Here is a 17,181-nt window from a genome sequence, read left to right on the forward strand (position 1 = left end):
AAAAAAAAAAGATGGAGTTCCCGTTGTGGCGCAGTGGTTAACGAATCCGACTAGGAACCATGAGGTTGCGGGTTCGGTCCCTGGCCTTGCTCAGTGGGTTAAGGATCCGGCGTTGCCGTGAGCTGTGGTGTAGGTTGCAGACGCGGCTCGGATCCTGCATTGCTGTGGCTCTGGTGTAGGCCGGTGGCTACAGCTCCGATTCAACCCCTAGCCTGGGAACCTCCATATGCCGCGGGAGCGGCCCAAGAAATAGCAAACAACAACAACAAAAAAAAGACAAAAAAAAAAAAAGATACGAAATAATGAACTTATTTACAAAACAGAACTAGACCCATGTACACAGAAAACAAACTTACGGTTACCAAGTCGGAAAGGGGGAGGAGGAATAAATAAAACAGACAACAGGCACCTACTGTATAGCATAGGGAACTATACTCAATATTTTGTAACAACCCTAAGGGAGAAGAATCTGAAAAAGTGTATACACACACACACATACATGCTGTACTGCACAACTGAAACTAACATGACATTGTAAATTACCTATACTTGAATTAAAAAAGAAAAACAGAGCTCTGAAGGTGTCACAGGAGCACCACCTCTTTTAGGCAGAAAGAACAGCAGGTATAGCTGATTGCAGATCCGGGGGGCAGTGGCGGGCAGGGGAGAGGCAGGAACCCTTGAGAAGTTCTCCCCTTGCCCAGGGTGCCAAGGGAAGGGGTGAGAGACTGTGGAGAAGGTGGCAAAGTCTGCAGGGCTGGGTCTCAAAAAGCCTTGTCATATTAGGAACTTGGGCTTTATCCAGGGAGCTGGTGAAAGGTGTTGAGCAGAAACGTACCCTGAGCAGATTCAAATTGGTAATGGTAATGCCCATCCCTTTTCCGTAGCCTGGGCTTTTACTACCACTAATAGCATTAGTATCACCATGAACCAGGCCTGGGAAATCAAGAGATGGGTATTTGTTGGCTGACTTAGAGATCCTCTTTGGGCGGGGCAGGTGGACAGACCCATGCACAGCAGAAACCAGTAGAACAAGAAGAGTGCTGGGTGGACAAAGCCTATAGCAAGAGGGATGTCGTCTTGGGGCAGTGTGGAGGAAGGCAGCCTCTGAAGGACCTCCCACTACAAAACGACTAGATCTGAAATAAAACATATGTTTAAATACATCGCTGGCCTCATCAAAAGGACAGGAAATTCCTGAGGGGCTTGTATCCAAAAGCAAAATGCCCTGAGCTAATGCCAGGACAGGAGCAGTGAGTGATAACCAAATACAAAAACTAGAGTCCCTCCTGGGGACCGATGCTGATGTCAGGACTACTAACAGGGGAGGAAACCTTGGGGCGCAGCAAAGCAAAGCATCAGAATCTGTGACTCATTCTCCCAGGGCGTCTCTGATGACGGTGAAGTGGTCCCTGCTCCCAGGTATCACTCTCACTCCCTCCTTCCTCCTCACCCCAGCAGAAGCAATGTCCACCCTCTCTGGAGGAAAGTACCTGCTATTTAGAACCTAGAGATTCACATAAAATTAAATATGCGTTACAGATGATTGAGACCCAGTAGAAACAAACAGCAAATGTGGACCCTCCAAGCCCTTTCAGATACAGTCATTATCAATACCAGACAGATTATAACATGTTTGCAATATTTAAGGATATTTAAGAAAATCTAAGAAATCATGGATTTGAACAAACAAGAGACTATCTTGAAAGACCAAACTTGAAAAAGAACCAAATAGAAAATTTAAAAATTAAAAAATATATGTAGTTGGTACTATTTTTTTTAAAAAAAAAGAATGGGTTAAATAGCAAATTAAATAGCTGAAAAGAGAATTTTAACAATGGAAAATATGTCTAAGGAAGTTACCCAGAATGCAATGCAGAGAGAGACGTGGATGAAAACCACAAAATAGAAAGTAGAGCCTTCTGGTCCACAACAATAGCCACTAGCTACACATGGCAATGAATCAATTCAAATCAAATTAAAATTAAATTTAAAACTCAGTTTCTCAGTTGCACTAGCCACCTTTTAAAGCTCATAGCCACACATAGCTAACAGACGTCATAATGGACAGTGTGGGTTGTAGGCAGACCTCAGAGATGTTGTGAGTTGGGTTCCAGACCACTGCCGTAAAGTGAATACCTCAATAATTAAGTCACACAAAATATTTGGTTTCCCGGTGCATAGAGAAGTAGACAGCACTGTACGCTATTAAGTGTGCAATAGCGTTATGTCTCAAAAACACAGTATACATACCTTAATATAAAAATACTTAATTGCTAAAAAATGATAACCATCACCAGAGCCTTCAGTGAGTTGTAATCTTTTAGCAACAGTAACATCAAATACAAATGATCACAGATTGAATAATATAATAATGAAAAATTTGGAATATTATGAAAATTGCCCACATGTGACCCAGAGACATGAAATGAGCAAAAGCTGTTGGAAAAATGGTGCCCACAGACTTTCTTGATGCAAGGTTGCCTCGAACCTTCGATTTGTAAAAAACACAGTTATCTGCAAAGTGCAATAAAACAAGATATGCCTTTATACAACATTTCCATCATGCCAGAAAGTTCTGTTGCACAGCACTAGGTTACGAGTTAGGGAAGAAAGTCCAAACCCAGAAGCAGAGCAAACAAAGAATGGAGAAGAGGTCATATGTTGAGAGGTAGTGATTGAGAATATTCCAAAAATGAACCCACAGTTACAGAAAGCACAATGTATATCAATCAGGATCAATAAAAAGAAATCCAGGCGTTCCTGTTGTGGCTCAGCAGAAACAAATCTGATTAGTATACATGAGGATGTGGGTTCAATCCCTGGCCTCCCTCAGTGGGTTAAGGATCCGGTGTTGCCGTGAGGTGTGGTATAGGTTGCAGACATAGCTCAGATCCCACGTTGCTGTGGCTGTGGTGTAGGGCCGTGGCTCAGCTCCATTTCGACCCTAGCCTGAGAACCTCCATGTGCTGCAGGTGCAACCCAAAAAAAAAAAAAAAAAAAAAAAAGAAAGAAAGAAAAAGACATCCACATCTAGCCACACCATAATGACAAGGAATGCCAAAGACAGAGGGAGAATCTGAAGACTAGCTAAGAACAGAACAATGAGACTGGAGCTGACTTTTCGTTAGCAAATAGGAGTCAGAGAGACTAGAGCAATGTCTTTCAAGGGCAAAGAGGAAAAAAACCATCAACCTAAAACTGTGTACCCAGCAAAACTCTTTAACACGTGTGAAATGTAGACTTTTTTCAGGTAAACAAAAGTCGTAAGAGCTTATCACCAAAATACTCCATATGGGAAGACTTTTAAATCACATTCTTCAGGAATAGGAAATGTTATCTTAGAAGCGAGGGTGAGACACAACGGAAGATGATGAACAAAGAAATTGGTAAACAAAAAGGTAAATTATTTTAAGCAACTATCCGTATATAGAGTGACCATGATAACAGTGTCTCAATTGTGGAATTTTTAAAAAGGATGGAGTTAAAATACTGGACAGGGTAGACAGTAAGTCAGGAAGACCGATCAGAATTAATGCTGTAAATAACTCTTACTATTCAGGAGAGGGCGTTAAGATATCAATCAAACCACGGTTTTGGTAAGTTAAATATGCATAGTCAGCCTTCGGGGTAACCGCTAAAGAAGGCTGTAGACCTTTAGCATACATCAGAATCACCTGGGGGCCTGTTAGAACAGACTACTGGCCCCCACTCCCAGAGTCTCTGTTCCAGGTGACCTGGGGTATGCTTCTAGAATTTTCATTTCTATTAAGTTCCCAGGTGTTACTTCTACTACCGGCCCAGGGACCATACTATAAGAACTACCGAACCCAGAACACAGAAGTAGGGTGCTTAACTTCCAAACCAACAGAGGAGGTAAAATGCAAGAAGAAAACAAACAACAATCTTCCATCCAGACCAGCTCTGCCCAGTAAAACTATAATGCGAACCACGTATGTGATTTAAAATGTTCTGGTAGATGCCTTAAAACGTAAAATGAAACAGGTGAGATGAGTCTTAATGTTTTATTTAACCCCTTCTACCCAAACTATTATCATTTCAATGTGATCCATACAAAAATTATTGAGATCACTTTTTTTGTACAAAATCTTCAAAATGGAGGATGTATTTTATACTGTCGCTCATTTCAACATAGACTAACTACACTGCGCATGCTCAGCATGCCACTTGTGGCTACCATGCTGGACAGAGCAGGTCTAGACTGTAAGTGACATGAGCCTGCAGAGGACCGAAGCTCCCACTCAGTCACTGTGTGCCAGACACCAAGCTGAGCACTTTGTCCACATCAGACGGCATCTCATTTGGGAGGTCAGGTACTATCATCACCCCATTTCACAGATGGGGAAAGCGAGGCTGAGCAAACTTAAAACACTTCCCCAGGCTCATCTGGCTGGTAAGCAGCAGAGCTGGGCTTCAAACCCAAGTCTCCCACAGTCCAAGGCCAACCTCAGAACCTCAGGGTTTCTGCAAAGGATTTTCTGAGAGCAAAGCCAGAGAGGAAAGATTTTAGGCTTTTGGGACCAAACGGTCACAACTACCCAGCTCCGCTGTCATAACAGGAATGCAGCCTCAGACAACATGTGGACAAATGAACGTGGCTGTGTCCCAGTAAAATTTTATTTAGGGAAACAGGAGGGCTGGATTTGGCCTGTGGGCTGTGGCTTGCTAGCCCCTGTGCTGGGCTAACACACCTGCCTCCGCAGCCCAGTCTCGGGGGTCCCCAGTCCCTAATTGCTGCTGTTCTAAAGCGCATGAGTGTGTTGGGAGTGGTTGGAAGAGTGAAACTCAAAACTCCCTCCTTCCAGAGTCACCACGGTCCTCCAGAGTGGCTTTCCGCTTGGTGGCACCTCTTCAGACTCTGCCAGGGGCTCGGGGCTCGGCCAGCCCCTCTTACTCCGCAGCCTCTGCTGAGCTGCGGGCCTATAAATATGAGTTATTCCCACTCTCAGCACTGAGACAGAGGGGAAATAAAAGCCAGGATTGATGGAATCCCAGACATAAAATCTGGCACCATAATGCCTACATTTTGGAAATTGCCTTTAATTAATGGTTTATGGTCCCAAAGACTCTCCCCTACCCCCACTCTTCCTGCAGCTCCTTCTTGGAATTCACTCCTGGGTCAGGTGGGGTCGGATGGGGGGAAGGAGATGGGCTGGTGAAGAGCTGTATTTCTCAGAAACCAAAATGTGTGGGTAGCTCATGTGAACCCAGCTTGGCCTCTGGCATTCCTTGAGCCTGGACCCCATAAATAATGTGAATTGAAAAGCCAGCTCCCCCTCCCAGGCCCGAGGCACACACTCACAAGGACACACCGAGTTCACGAAAACACCTTCTCACGAGTGTGAGCACGCCTGCATGCGCACACACACACGAAGTTTGCTTTTTTGTCTATTTACCTGTCATGATGTCTCAGTCTCACCTCCTCCTGTTCGTCATCTTGTCTTTGTGTCTCTGTGGCACTGTTTCTTTCCTGAAGCTTTGCTCTCTGAGTCTGTCTCCCCCTCCTGTCTGTCCCCTTCCCATGGCCCTGGATCCCCCCTCCTGGGGAACCACAAACACACGCCGGCTGCCCACCTTGGCGCAGAACACACGAATCCTCGCCTCCCTGCCCAGGTGGACCAGGCCGAAGTCTAGCCGGTACAATGGACTTCTGCCCAGGTGCACAAGTGGGATTGGGATCCCTCCCTAAGAGCTGAACTCAACCCCATTTCATCCCAGGAGTGCAGGGGAACTGAGGCAACTCCCTCTGGATTTCAAGTGGCCAAGAAGTGCCCAAACCCCAGGGGAGAGGCCCTTTGTTGCTAATAATCGCTACCCTTGACCGAGTGCCTACTGTGCCTTCACATTCAGAATTTATAGTCATATTAACCTAGGAGGTAGAGAGTATTATTATACCCATTTTATAGATGGAAAAACCGAGGCCCCAAAAGGTAGAGGAATTTGCCTAAAGCCCAGGTCTCTTCAACTCCAAAGCCCGGTCTCTTCCTCACACAGTTGGTCCCAATGGACGCCATGGACTGTGTCTTAGGATTTGGGGTAACCAGATTTGGCCACACAAGGCCTCTCGTCTTCCCAGAAACACATAACAGAGATAGGACTCCACCACGGGAATAAGGCAGAGGTTCTCAGCTCCCTCCAACCTCAGGACAATACCTTGTTTGGGTGCCAGTGGCCACCACATGTAGGACCCAACCAGAGAGGCTTCCCACAGCCAAGCTTGTCCTTGGGAGCCCAACTCCAAGAAGAGGGGACACCTAGGCTGAGGCCTGTGCCCCTAGCCAGGCAGCTAGCTGTCTTACCTGGCAGGGACTCCGAGCCCCCATGCAGGGCTGCAGTGGCTGATTCTGCATTCCTGGGCGCCATGGCAACATGTGTGTTCAGACTGGTGACCCACACAGTCTGTGCCATCTGCTGTTCTCCAGGCTGCGGGGGTGCAAGGTCGCCTTCCACCCACCTGAGAAGGGAAATGTACAACGTTCAGTAACCTCTCACCCTGTCCATCCGGGTAGACAAGCACCATCCCCCTCACTGTTGCTGTGTCCCCAGAGCAGCCCGGTGGCAGGGGAGAGGGATGGCAGGGAGCAGCACCATGGCAACTTGCTGAGGGAAAACAGAGGCACAAGCCATCACCTCTGCCCACGCAGAGTCAGTGGGGGGCACCCTCCAGGCCAGGCAGCTCTGGACCCCACAAGGATCTTGGCTGGGCAGGTAGAGGCCCCAGGCCCTGGGCAGAAAGGTTTCAGGGCAGCTGGGATAAGGCAAGTGTCTGTGGTCACCAGGCTGGGGCAGCCGCTTCTGAAGAGTCATCTGACACACGTTCAACAGGGGAGGCCAGGGAGCTAGAGAGAGGGGTTTTTTGGGTTTGTCTTTTTGTCTTTTATTAGGGCCTCACCCACGGCATATGGAGGTTCCCGGGCTACGGGTTGAATCGGAGCTACAGCTGCAGGCCTACACCACAGCCACGCAGGATCCGAGCCGCATCTGCAACCTACACCACAGCTCATGGCAACACCAGATCCTTAACCCACTGAGCAAGGCCAGGGATCGAACACGCATCCTCACAGATCCTAGTCAGGATTGTTAAGTGCTGAGCCATGATGGGAACTCCCAGGAGGAGCTTTGTAATTTGAAAAAGATTTCTAGGCTGTGTTTTTCAATTTCAAAAATAACATAGCCAATGAAGAAAACATGGGAAACAGAAAAATATGCGCATACACATAAATTCTCTGGCACACACTTACACACATTCACACAAACTTACCATCCCTTTCTAGAGATAAAGACTTTCAACATTTATCCACCTAGTATAACATGTGCACATATCATACATGATATATACATATTTTTAAACATGGTTGGGATTACATTGGACCTGCTATCTTGTACTGTTTTTCACTTGGCAATAGATTGTGAACATTTTCCCATGTCAAAAATATTTTCTTAGGAGTTCCCATTGTGGCTCAGCGGGTTGAGGACCAAACATTGTCTGGATGAGGATATGGGTTCGATCCCCCACCTCGCTCAGTGGGTTAAGGATCTGGCGTTGCCACACGGTATAGGTCACAGATGTGGTTCAGATCTGGCCGTGGTGTTGGCTGGCAGCTGCAGCTGATCTGACCTCTACCCTGGAACTTCCATATGCTGCAGGTGTGGCCTTAAAAAGAGAGGGGGGAAAAAAATTCTGTGATGGATTTTTTTTCAACTAACTGCCAATTTTCCAACATACAAATGGAGCCTCATTCATTCAGATAACCTTCCATCTATAAGGATTTCTACTGCTTACTAATTTTTTCATTTTTTCCAATTTTTTAAATTATAAATTTATGCATGTTTATTACAGAACTCTGATGATACCCAGAGGTGTAGCAAGAGGAAAAAGACCTATTTTCAAACTCAGTAACTATAACATTTCTGTGTTCTTCATACCCTTTACCACGTGCCCAATTTGATGGATAAGCATTTTTTTTAACCTCGTTAGAATGATTTATAATACCCAATGTAGGGTCATTTTGAATCAGGTATATTTTATAACACTTGTCACTTCTCCTGGTATTGAGTGTCTCCATCTGGGTTTTCACTTAACCCCACCTTACAGAAGATTCTCTCCCTTCTCGGTTGACTCTTCACCATCTCAACTTAGCATGTCTATCAGGTGTTCATGCAGCTGACCATGGATTGAAGAACGGGGCTGGAAAATGCTGGGGGACAGATGTTTTTGTGTGAGGCACTCCAGAAATGGGATTCGGTGTGTTAAGGAATACAGCTGGGGCTCCTTTCACGCTGAAAATATCAATCACCTAGTTGCCAAAGATGACCACCTCTGCCTTGTTTACACAAGTAAAAAAACCACCACCACCACCACCTAAAAAAACAAACAAAAAAAAAAAAACCGAGGGACCACCCAGGCCCGTCAGTGGGAGGCAGGTGAAGTTGATTAAGGAGCATCTACGTGGCAAATCCCGTGCAGGCAAAAGATAGCACAGATCTCTGCTGAGCGGGCAGGATGTCCTCCCGGTGTCAAGTGAGAACAGCACATCACCAAGCGGAAGGCATCCTGTAAACTCGGGCAGGGATCTGTGTGTGTTTGGAAGCGTGGGCATTTGTGTATCCCCAAAGAATATTTAACTAAATACTAGCAGCTGCTGTCTCCGGGTAGCGTGGGATTCGGGGTGACTTTCACTTCGCTTTATTTTTACACTTTTCTGGATTAAGATTTAAAATTTTTTTTTCTCCCGAGAAGGCACAGATGACTTTTGTACGGGGAGTGGGGGGCAGCAAGACAAAACCACAGCCATTTTGATGCTGAAAAGAAGGAACACATGGGGTGGGGAGGAGACATCCCGCTCCTCGTCCTGCACTGGGGGGAAGGGGTGCAGACTCGGGGGGCGGGGGGTGCAGGCTGCCCGGTCCCTGCCCCCGGCGGTCCCTCACGCCGCGCCCCAGCACCGCCCTGTGTCCTTGTGTGTTGCAGACTCGGACAGCCAGTGCAGCCCCACGCGACAGAGCCTCAGCCTGTCCGAGGGGGAGGAACAGATGGACCGGCTGCAGCAGGTGGAGCTGGTCAGGACCACGCCCATGTCCCACTGGAAGGCGGGCACCGTCCAGGCCTGGCTGGAGGTGGTCATGGCCATGCCCATGTACGTCAAGGCCTGTGCGGAGAACGTGAAGAGCGGGAAGGTAGGGCACCTTCCGCCCCCCGCCCCCCACCGTGGGAAAGCCAGCCTCCCCTCCCCCATCCCGCCGCGAGGTGGGGGGAGCGGGGGGAGGCGGGTAGAGGAGCTGGCTGAACGGCTGCAGGCTCCAAAGTCCCCAGTAAATCAGTGGGTCTCCACCACAAGGCACAGAGCCCTTCTGAGCCTCAGTATCCTCATCTTGAGAATGGGACTCACCTTCCCTTACCTGGACGAGCGGGCTCTTCAGGCCTGGTCGGTGAGTCCAGGTGAGGTGGCTGGAAGGATGCTCCCGGCGCTCAGCCTGGCTGCGCAGAGGGCGGCGGGGTGGCGGGGAGGCAGCCCAGCCAGCAGCCGGTCCTGGAGGCCTTAGGGGGCCCCCAGGCCCCCCTTCCTCCGGTGCTCAGGCCTCACCCCCGGCACAGGTGCTGCTGAGTCTGAGTGACGAGGACCTGGAGCTGGGCCTGGGCGTGTGCAGCTCCCTGCACCGGCGCAAGCTGCGGCTGGCCATCGAGGACTACCGCGACGCCGAGGCGGGCAGGAGGTGAGCCGACACCCGGGCCCCCAGGGACGGGGGCAGAGCTCCCCCGAGGCCGCGGGGTCACCCAGAAGCAGGGAGCTGGCGCTGGGGGCTGGGCCAGGCCTGAGGAGGGCCAGGTCCCGGGATGCCCCTGGGCCGCCCAGTCCCACTCTGAGCCGGCCCTGCCCGTGGCAGGATGAAGAACAAAACCACGGAGGCCCCAAATGCCCTCCGACCGGAGTCAGGGAGCTTTGCGCGCTCCCGGAATTTCTCTGTCTCCGAGGATGGGGACCCGGGAATGTGGCCGAAATGTCTGCCCTGCCTACTTCCACTTCCAAGCCCAGCGCTTACCACCCCAGGGTCAGGAAAGGCAGCTTAAACGGAGAGGACAAGGAGAAAGGGGCAGGACCTGGGGCCAGGTGGGAGGGGCTTCTATCAGCGGGCACACCTGCGAAAGGCTAAAATCCCGCCCATCAGGTGTGTCCGCAACGGCAGCAGCGAAGCCGCCCTGCCTCCTGCCTGCCTCTGTCCTGACCTTTGTGAGCAGGACTTCTTGGGGAGCCCCTCACTTACCAAGCAGCTCCAAGAAACAGGGAAGGACCACTACCCCCAGGTCCTCCCCAGAGTGCGGAGGGGGAAGAAAACGAGCTAGTAAATCTAACACTTTGTTTTGCATAATTATCTCCTTCACTGGTTTCCCCATCATTTTTGTGCAGTTAATTAATCAAACCTGGTGGTGTGTGCCGTTATTTGCAGAAGCAGCTTTGTGGATTTAAAAAAAAAAAAAAACAAAGAGGGGAGGCTGGGGAGGGGGTGAGAAATTGGGCTGGTTTAGAAGCAGGAAAAGCAAATTCCTGGGTGTTGGGGGTGGGCTTGGCATAATTCTGAGGTAGCAGGAAATAGAGGTGAGATGGAATCAGAAACTCAGGCAGCATCTCACAGCAAGCAAAGCAAGAAGTGCTTTGACCCTTGTCAGTTGGTCAGGGTGGGGCTGGGGAGGGATGGAGGAGTGGAGAGATGGGGGAGGGGAGGGCTGGGCACCAGCCTGCACCCCACTGTTTCCCCTCCTGAGGGGCCCACCTCCTACTCACCACCCACCCAACCCAGTGCCTTTCCCCAGCCCCCCAAATCTCACCGTCCAGGGTCACCCAAGCATGAAAACCCTCCCGCTCTGTCCCATTCCCAACAGGGTCATTATTCCCTGATCAAGGTGGTGCCACCTGCCTCCCCCCTCAAAAATGTGAGATCGCTGCCCAAGTTCCCCCCAAATTTCATTGAACCCTGAACCCTCCCGGCACCTGGAAAAGGATGGATTCAACTCACCAGCCAGGTGTGAACAGATTTTGAAAGATTATGAGAACCCTAAGCAGAACTGTGCCCTAGACACCAGACCCCCAAGGCCTCCCGGAGCAGGGAAGGGCCTTGGTCGGGAGGCTCCACCCGCTGCGGAATCCTGGCCTGGCTCTGACATGCCACGTGCCCTTGCCGCTCTGCAGCTCAGTTTCTCCACCTGTGAAGTGAAGGGTGTTAAATTAGGACAGTGGTTCTTTAATGCTGGGAAAGCCCAGCCCCTTTGAGAATCTAAAAAGAAAACAAAATTCCTGGCACTTTCCCCAGAAGAAATATACAAAACTTCACAACTTCTGGGACCTTCTGACCCACCCATGGAACTTCGAGGGGTCTGTGAACTCTAGGGTAAGAACCCTGGTGAGGTCATCCTTGAGAAGACATCCTGTGTGACTCTGGGCAGGACAGTGCCCTCTCTGGGCCTGGCTCCCCTTATCTCTAAAATACAGCAAAATCTGCCAACTCCCTGCCAACCCCATTACCGGTCACCTTATGGACATGATTTTATTTAACCATCCCAACATCAATGCAAGGGAGACATCTTACCCCCATTTTAAAGATGGAGAAAGCGAGGCCAGAGAAATAATGGGCACCAAGACACACTACAAAACATCTGACTTCAAAGTTAGATCCCTCTCCACTGTTTAACAGTTTGTGTTAAAAAACCATCAACAGGAGTTTGGGTTAAGAACCCAACTAGTGTCCATGAAGATGCAGGTTTGATTCCTGGCCTTGATCAGTGGGTTAAAGATCCTGCATTGCTGTGGCTGTGGCGTAGGCCAGCAGCTGCAGCTCTAATCTGACCCCTAGCCCAGGAATTTCCATATGCTGCAGGTGCGGCCCTAAAGAAAACAAAAAAAATCAACGATGTATCCCCTGCTACTGCTATTTCTGGAACACTGAATGCACCCCAGATCCTGTGCTAAGGGCTTTACCTTCTCTCATCTCTTGGTCCACACAACTCCAGGAGGCAAGCAGGAGTCAACCCATTTAAAGAGGGGGAAACTGGGGTGCAGAGGCCCAAAGATTTAGATCTAAGAGTGATGGAGCCAGGATGGCCTCATGTTTTCTGTGCTGAGTGATGACCCAAATGTCATCGAAATTCTCTGCCCCAGGAGTTCCTGTTGTGGTGCAGAGGAAACAAATCTGACTAGTATCCATGAAGATATGAGTTTGATCCCTGGCCTCACTCAGTGGGTTAAGGATCCGGCGTTGCCGTGAGCTCTGGTGTAGGTTGCAGATGTGGCTCAGATCCTGCTTTGCTGTGGCTGTGGTGTAGGCTGGCAGCTACAGCTGTGATTCGACCCCTAGCCTGGGAACTTCCATATGTTGCCGGTGTGGCCCTAAAAAGAGAAAGGAAAAAAAAAAATCAAAGACATTCCGTGCCCAGACTCGGATTTCAGGATCTAATCTGGCCTCAATTTGGAGAGGAGGCAGTGTCAAGTTTTAGAAAATGTTTAAAGTTCCTTTGTAAAACCATGCCATTTTATTCAACTTCAGTGCTTACAATAGCTCCAACCAACAGCTGGGAAAGAGTTGCCAAGCTGAGGCCCCATGGGAACAACTTTAATGAAAAGGGAACCGTTTCGAAGGGCAGGGGTGTCTTAATTACCAGCATGCAGATGGATATTGCTGATTATAAATGGGCCTCTCAAGTAGGTTAAGCACGGGCCCCCTCCCATCCCCACTGCACATCTGGTTGCGCCGTTGATTTGGTGGGCAGCCCTCTCCTCCAGGCAGGAGAGGAGGCTTCTGCTCCCCATCAACGGCTCAGTGGCATCTGGTTCAGAGGCCGTAAGCTTCAGGCCCTTCCTCCCCATCCCCGAGAGAGTGATGACGGCCAGGCCTGCGAAAGGTCCCTCTGAAGTGTGACAAGGCCTGAGCCAGCCCTAGAGAGGCTAGGAGAGGGGTCTGCCCAGGTACCCTCCCATCCTAGAAGGAAGCTTCAGCCAGAAGATTCCAGCCCAGGATCTGGGTGCTGGGCAGCCTCTGGGAGGACTGGATCCAGTACCTGCCTTGCCCAGCCATGCTCTGTCTCCATGCCCTGGACTATAAAACAGAAGTGTGGACACTGCCTCTGGGCCAGGTGGGGGTGCCTCAGCCATCGTAGACATGCCACACCTGGTCCTGCCCTCAGGGAGCTGATGGTCTAGCAGGCCGCTGGGGGGCAGCTGGCCAGGTGAGCAGTGATTATCCAGCATGACCAGGGCAAGGATGCCCCAGGCACTCTGGGCACGAGGTGGCTCCTGGTAGGCTCTGGGGAGAACAACACCCCAGCAGAGTCTTGCAGGAGTAAAGCAGGTAAAGAGGGTAGGGGGAGGCCCTGGCCCCTGGGGGCAGACCCAGTGGTTCTGGGTGGTGGGCAGGGAAGGTAGCCAGGAGCCCACCCTTCCTTGCTAATCCTTCTCCCCACAAAGTGTCTGCTGTGCTTTGAGCACCAGGCTGACTCAGAGCCCAGAGGACACAGTCCCTGTGCCCAGATGGGTCATTTTTCAAGTCCCATGTGTGATGAGGGTTTTGGAGGGAATGATCAGAGGCAGAGCAGCAGCTCAGGGGCAAGTTCAGACAGTCAGAACCTGCCTCTGCCAGGTGCGAACTGACACCTGGGAGGGGAAGAGAGAGCCCGGGTGGAAACAGGTGCAGAGGGAGGCGGGGGACCGTTCCCACCATGGGAACAAGGGACTGCAGCATCCCAGACGTGCCGCCCAAGCCGGGACCCTGTGAGGTCTCTCCAAGGACTCCAGATTTTATTCACGCAACTGGGAGCCACAGAGAGTTTCTTTGGCTTATTTAAGTCTGCTCTGTTCTTTTCCCCTCTTTTACTTTTTATTAAATGATGGTTCCCGGTATTAGCTTACAAGCTATACTTCCTTGTTTCACTAATTGTTGCTCTACAATTTATCATATACAGACAACTTACCACTGTCTATCTTCAAGTAATATTATATGATTTTATGTGTAGTGTGACAAGCTTTTGCCTCCTGCCTTTGTGCCCTGTGTGTGTGTGTGTGTATATATATATGTTATTTTTCAACTGGCCATCATCTTTCAAGAAGATTAGCAAATGAGAAAAATATTTATTCAGATTATTTATCATTTCCAATCATGTTCTTTAAATAATTTTTGTTGTGGTAAAAATACACATAGGAGTTCCTGTCATGGTGCAGCTGAAACAAATCCGTCGAGGAACCATGAGGTTGCAGGTTCCATCCCCGGTGTCACTCAGTGGGTTAAGGATCCAGCGTTGCCATGAGCTGTGGTGTAGGTCACAGATGTGGCTCGGATCTGGTGTCGCTGTGGTTGTGGTGCAGGCCAGCAGCTGTAGCTCCAATTGGACCCCTAGCCTGGAAACCTCCATAGGCTACAGGTGCGGACCTTGAAAAAAAAAATACACACAGAGTTTACCATCTTAACCATTTTGGGGGGGCACACCTGCAGCATGCAGAAGTTCCTGAGTCAGGGATTGAACCTGCACCACAGCAACAACCCGAGCCACAGCAATGGCACACTGAATCCTTAACCTGCTGGCCCATCAGGGAACTCCTTAACCATTTTTAAGTGTACAGTTCATGGTATTAAGTGCATTCATGTTGCTGTGCAACCATCACCACCATCCATCCTGGTCACTCTTCATCCTGTGCAACTGAGACTGTGTCCCCATTAAACACTAAGTCTATTCTTCTTCCCGCCCCAGTGTAACGGTAACCACCTTTCTGCTTTCTGTCTCTATGAGTGGAACTACTCGAAGTACCTCATATAAATAGAATCATATAGTATTTGTCTTTTTGTGACTGGCTTCTTTCACTCCACATCATGGCCCCAAACTTCACCCATGTTGCGGCATTTGTCGGAACCCCCTTCCTTTTTAAGGCGGAATACTATTTCTTTGTGTGTATATGGCACATTTTGTGTACCTGTTCATCCCTCCACAGACATTTGGGTTGCTTCTACTACATTTTAGCTCTTGTGAATAATGCTGCTATGAGCATGGAGGTACAGATAGCTCTTCAAGATCCTGATTTCAGGACTTTTGGCTATATACTCAGACGTGGAACTGCTGAATCATACAGTAAATCTGTTTTTCGTCTGCTGAGGAGCGGCCATGCCATCTTCCACAGCGGCTGGATCATGGTGCATTCTCACCAACAGGCCACAAGGGTTCCAGTTCCAGTTTCTCCACCTTGCCAGCACCTGTTTTCTTTCTCTGTTTTTTTTTTTTTTTTTTTTTTTTTTTTTTTTTTTTTTTGAGTGACTAGCCTAGTGGTATAAAGTGGTATTTTATTGCAGTTTGACTTGCGTTTCCCTAATGACTTGTGATGTTGAGCATCTTTTCATAGGCCCGTTGGCCGTTCTTCTGTCTTTTTTGGAGAGGCTATGCAAGTCCTCTGCCCATTTCTGAGTCAGGTTGTTTCTTTTGGTTGCTGTTGAGCTCTAGTCGTTCTCTTTATGCTTTTGTGCGTCCACATCCTCATGGCGACTATTTTCCTTCCTCTTAAAGCAAGTCCTTTTACATTTCTTGTGGCTCATTCCTCCGATGATGAACTCTTTCAGTTTGGCTCATCTAAAACATCTTTGTTTTGTCCCGCATTTTTAAGGACTTCTCTTTTGAGAGCAGTTTTTGTTTCACAGCAAAATGTAGGGGAAGCTACAGCGTTCTCACAGACCTCCTGTCCCCACGCATGCACAGCCTCCCCCATGCTCAGCATCCCCCCGTCCCAGATGGAACATTTGTTTCAACTGAACCTACGCTGACACATCATAGTCACCCAGAGCCCATGGTTTACACTGGGGTTCACTCTTGGTGCTGCATAGTCTGTGGATTTGCACAAACATATAATGGGGTGCTTCCCTCATCACGGCACCCCACTGAATAGTCTCCCTGCCCTAAAGTCCCCTGTGCTCCACACATCCACCCCTCTCCCCGCCAAGCCCTGGAAACCACTGATCTTTTCCCTGTCTCTGGAGCTTTGCCTTTTCCAGAATGTCATATAGTTGGAATCATACCGTATGTGGCCTTTTCAGATTGGCTCCTTTCACTTAGTCATATGCATTTAGGGTTCCTCTAAGAAGGGTTTTAAGCAAAGGGGTGATGTGTTCTGATGGGTGTATTTGAAAGGCCATCTGGCAGCCCTGGGGAGATTGGATTAGAAGGGGCAAGGGGGTGGCATGGGGCATCCAGAAGCCAGTTACAGAAATCTGTGCCAGAGGCGGCCATGGCTTGACCCCAGCAAAGGACACAAGGGGACAGACACACTAAGCTGAGTGATTGATAGAAGGATAGGGTTGGGGAGGGGAGATGGGACAGGCATTTCACTTGGAGCTGTTAAATCTGAGATGCCTGTGACAGCCAGGAGGCCATGTCAAGAGGGCAGCTAGTTAGAATCTGGGATTGGAAGAGAGAGAGGAGAGATGCGAATTTGGGAGTCCATGTTTACAGACATAATCCAGAGCCCTGGAAAAGGATGTCAGCCAGAGCCAGGAGAACATGGGGGTGAAGAAGGGAAGGGGTGACAGGGGAGACGTGCCCATTGTTCGGGCATGAAGCTGAGGAGCTGCTCAGTATACATCCTTGGAACAAAGGAAGGACAGCCAGGAGCCCTCTAGGACCCCAGCGGGAGGGTGGCACCATCTGCCGGCTCCTGCCTGGGGAGGAGACTGGAGAGGCCCCAGAGGCGGGAGACCAGTTAAGAGGATGAAATCCAGGGGGGCGATGATGGTGCCTGGACTAAGCGATGGAGGGTAGGAAGGAGAAAGCCGAGTCACGTGAGGTTGAAAATCCCACCCAAGCCTCCACTGCGGTGGCCCATAGGGTGCCCTCCTCACAGCTGGCGAGTGAGTGAGGGGTGCTCCTTCTCCCGGTTCTGATCCCAGGCCTGGGGAGTAGGGCGGCGTCACTCTGTCAGCCCATCATCCCTGTCACATCAGGATCCCTTCGTGGTGCCCAGAGGCTCCCACTTAGGCTCAGCATCACCTCTGGTCATTTCTCAGTTGCTCCTCAAGCGGGAGGCACTGCCCTCATTCCTTCTGCGAGGCTGCCACCTTGTGGCGAGCAGGGGAATGACAGCTGAGGGACCACCCACCCTAGGCCACCCACCCTTCTCTCCATTTAAGTATGTACTTTGT

At 49.7% G+C, this 17,181-nt stretch overlaps 1 protein-coding gene and 1 long non-coding RNA gene across 5 annotated transcripts in view; one reads left to right on the plus strand and one right to left on the minus strand.

Moving 5' to 3' along the window:
- LOC106510624 (uncharacterized) overlaps positions 1-10,256 on the minus strand; it is a 34,819-nt gene extending 24,563 nt beyond the window's left edge. The window contains exons 1-2 of the long non-coding RNA XR_002345415.2: positions 9,421-10,256; positions 6,321-6,475 (exon numbers count right to left, since the gene is read on the minus strand). This is a non-coding gene — a long non-coding RNA (uncharacterized LOC106510624). The remainder of the gene's footprint in view (positions 1-6,320; positions 6,476-9,420) is intronic.
- The window catches only part of KAZN (kazrin, periplakin interacting protein), a 1,160,468-nt gene that overhangs the window by 1,127,017 nt on the left and 16,270 nt on the right, over positions 1-17,181 (plus strand). For all 4 annotated transcript variants that reach the window (XM_084962915.1, XM_021097563.2, XM_003481972.5 and 1 more), the window contains 2 exons: positions 8,993-9,198; positions 9,617-9,735. In XM_084962915.1, coding sequence (XP_084819041.1) covers positions 8,993-9,198; positions 9,617-9,735 — 325 coding nt within the window. The remainder of the gene's footprint in view (positions 1-8,992; positions 9,199-9,616; positions 9,736-17,181) is intronic.

This window comes from Sus scrofa, chromosome 6, assembly GCF_054392235.1.
Source record: "Sus scrofa isolate SSC_HxYL_T2T_F1_AM1 chromosome 6, Sscrofa_HxYL_maternal_Yorkshire_Landrace_v2.0, whole genome shotgun sequence".
Taxonomy (NCBI): domain Eukaryota; kingdom Metazoa; phylum Chordata; class Mammalia; order Artiodactyla; family Suidae; genus Sus; species Sus scrofa.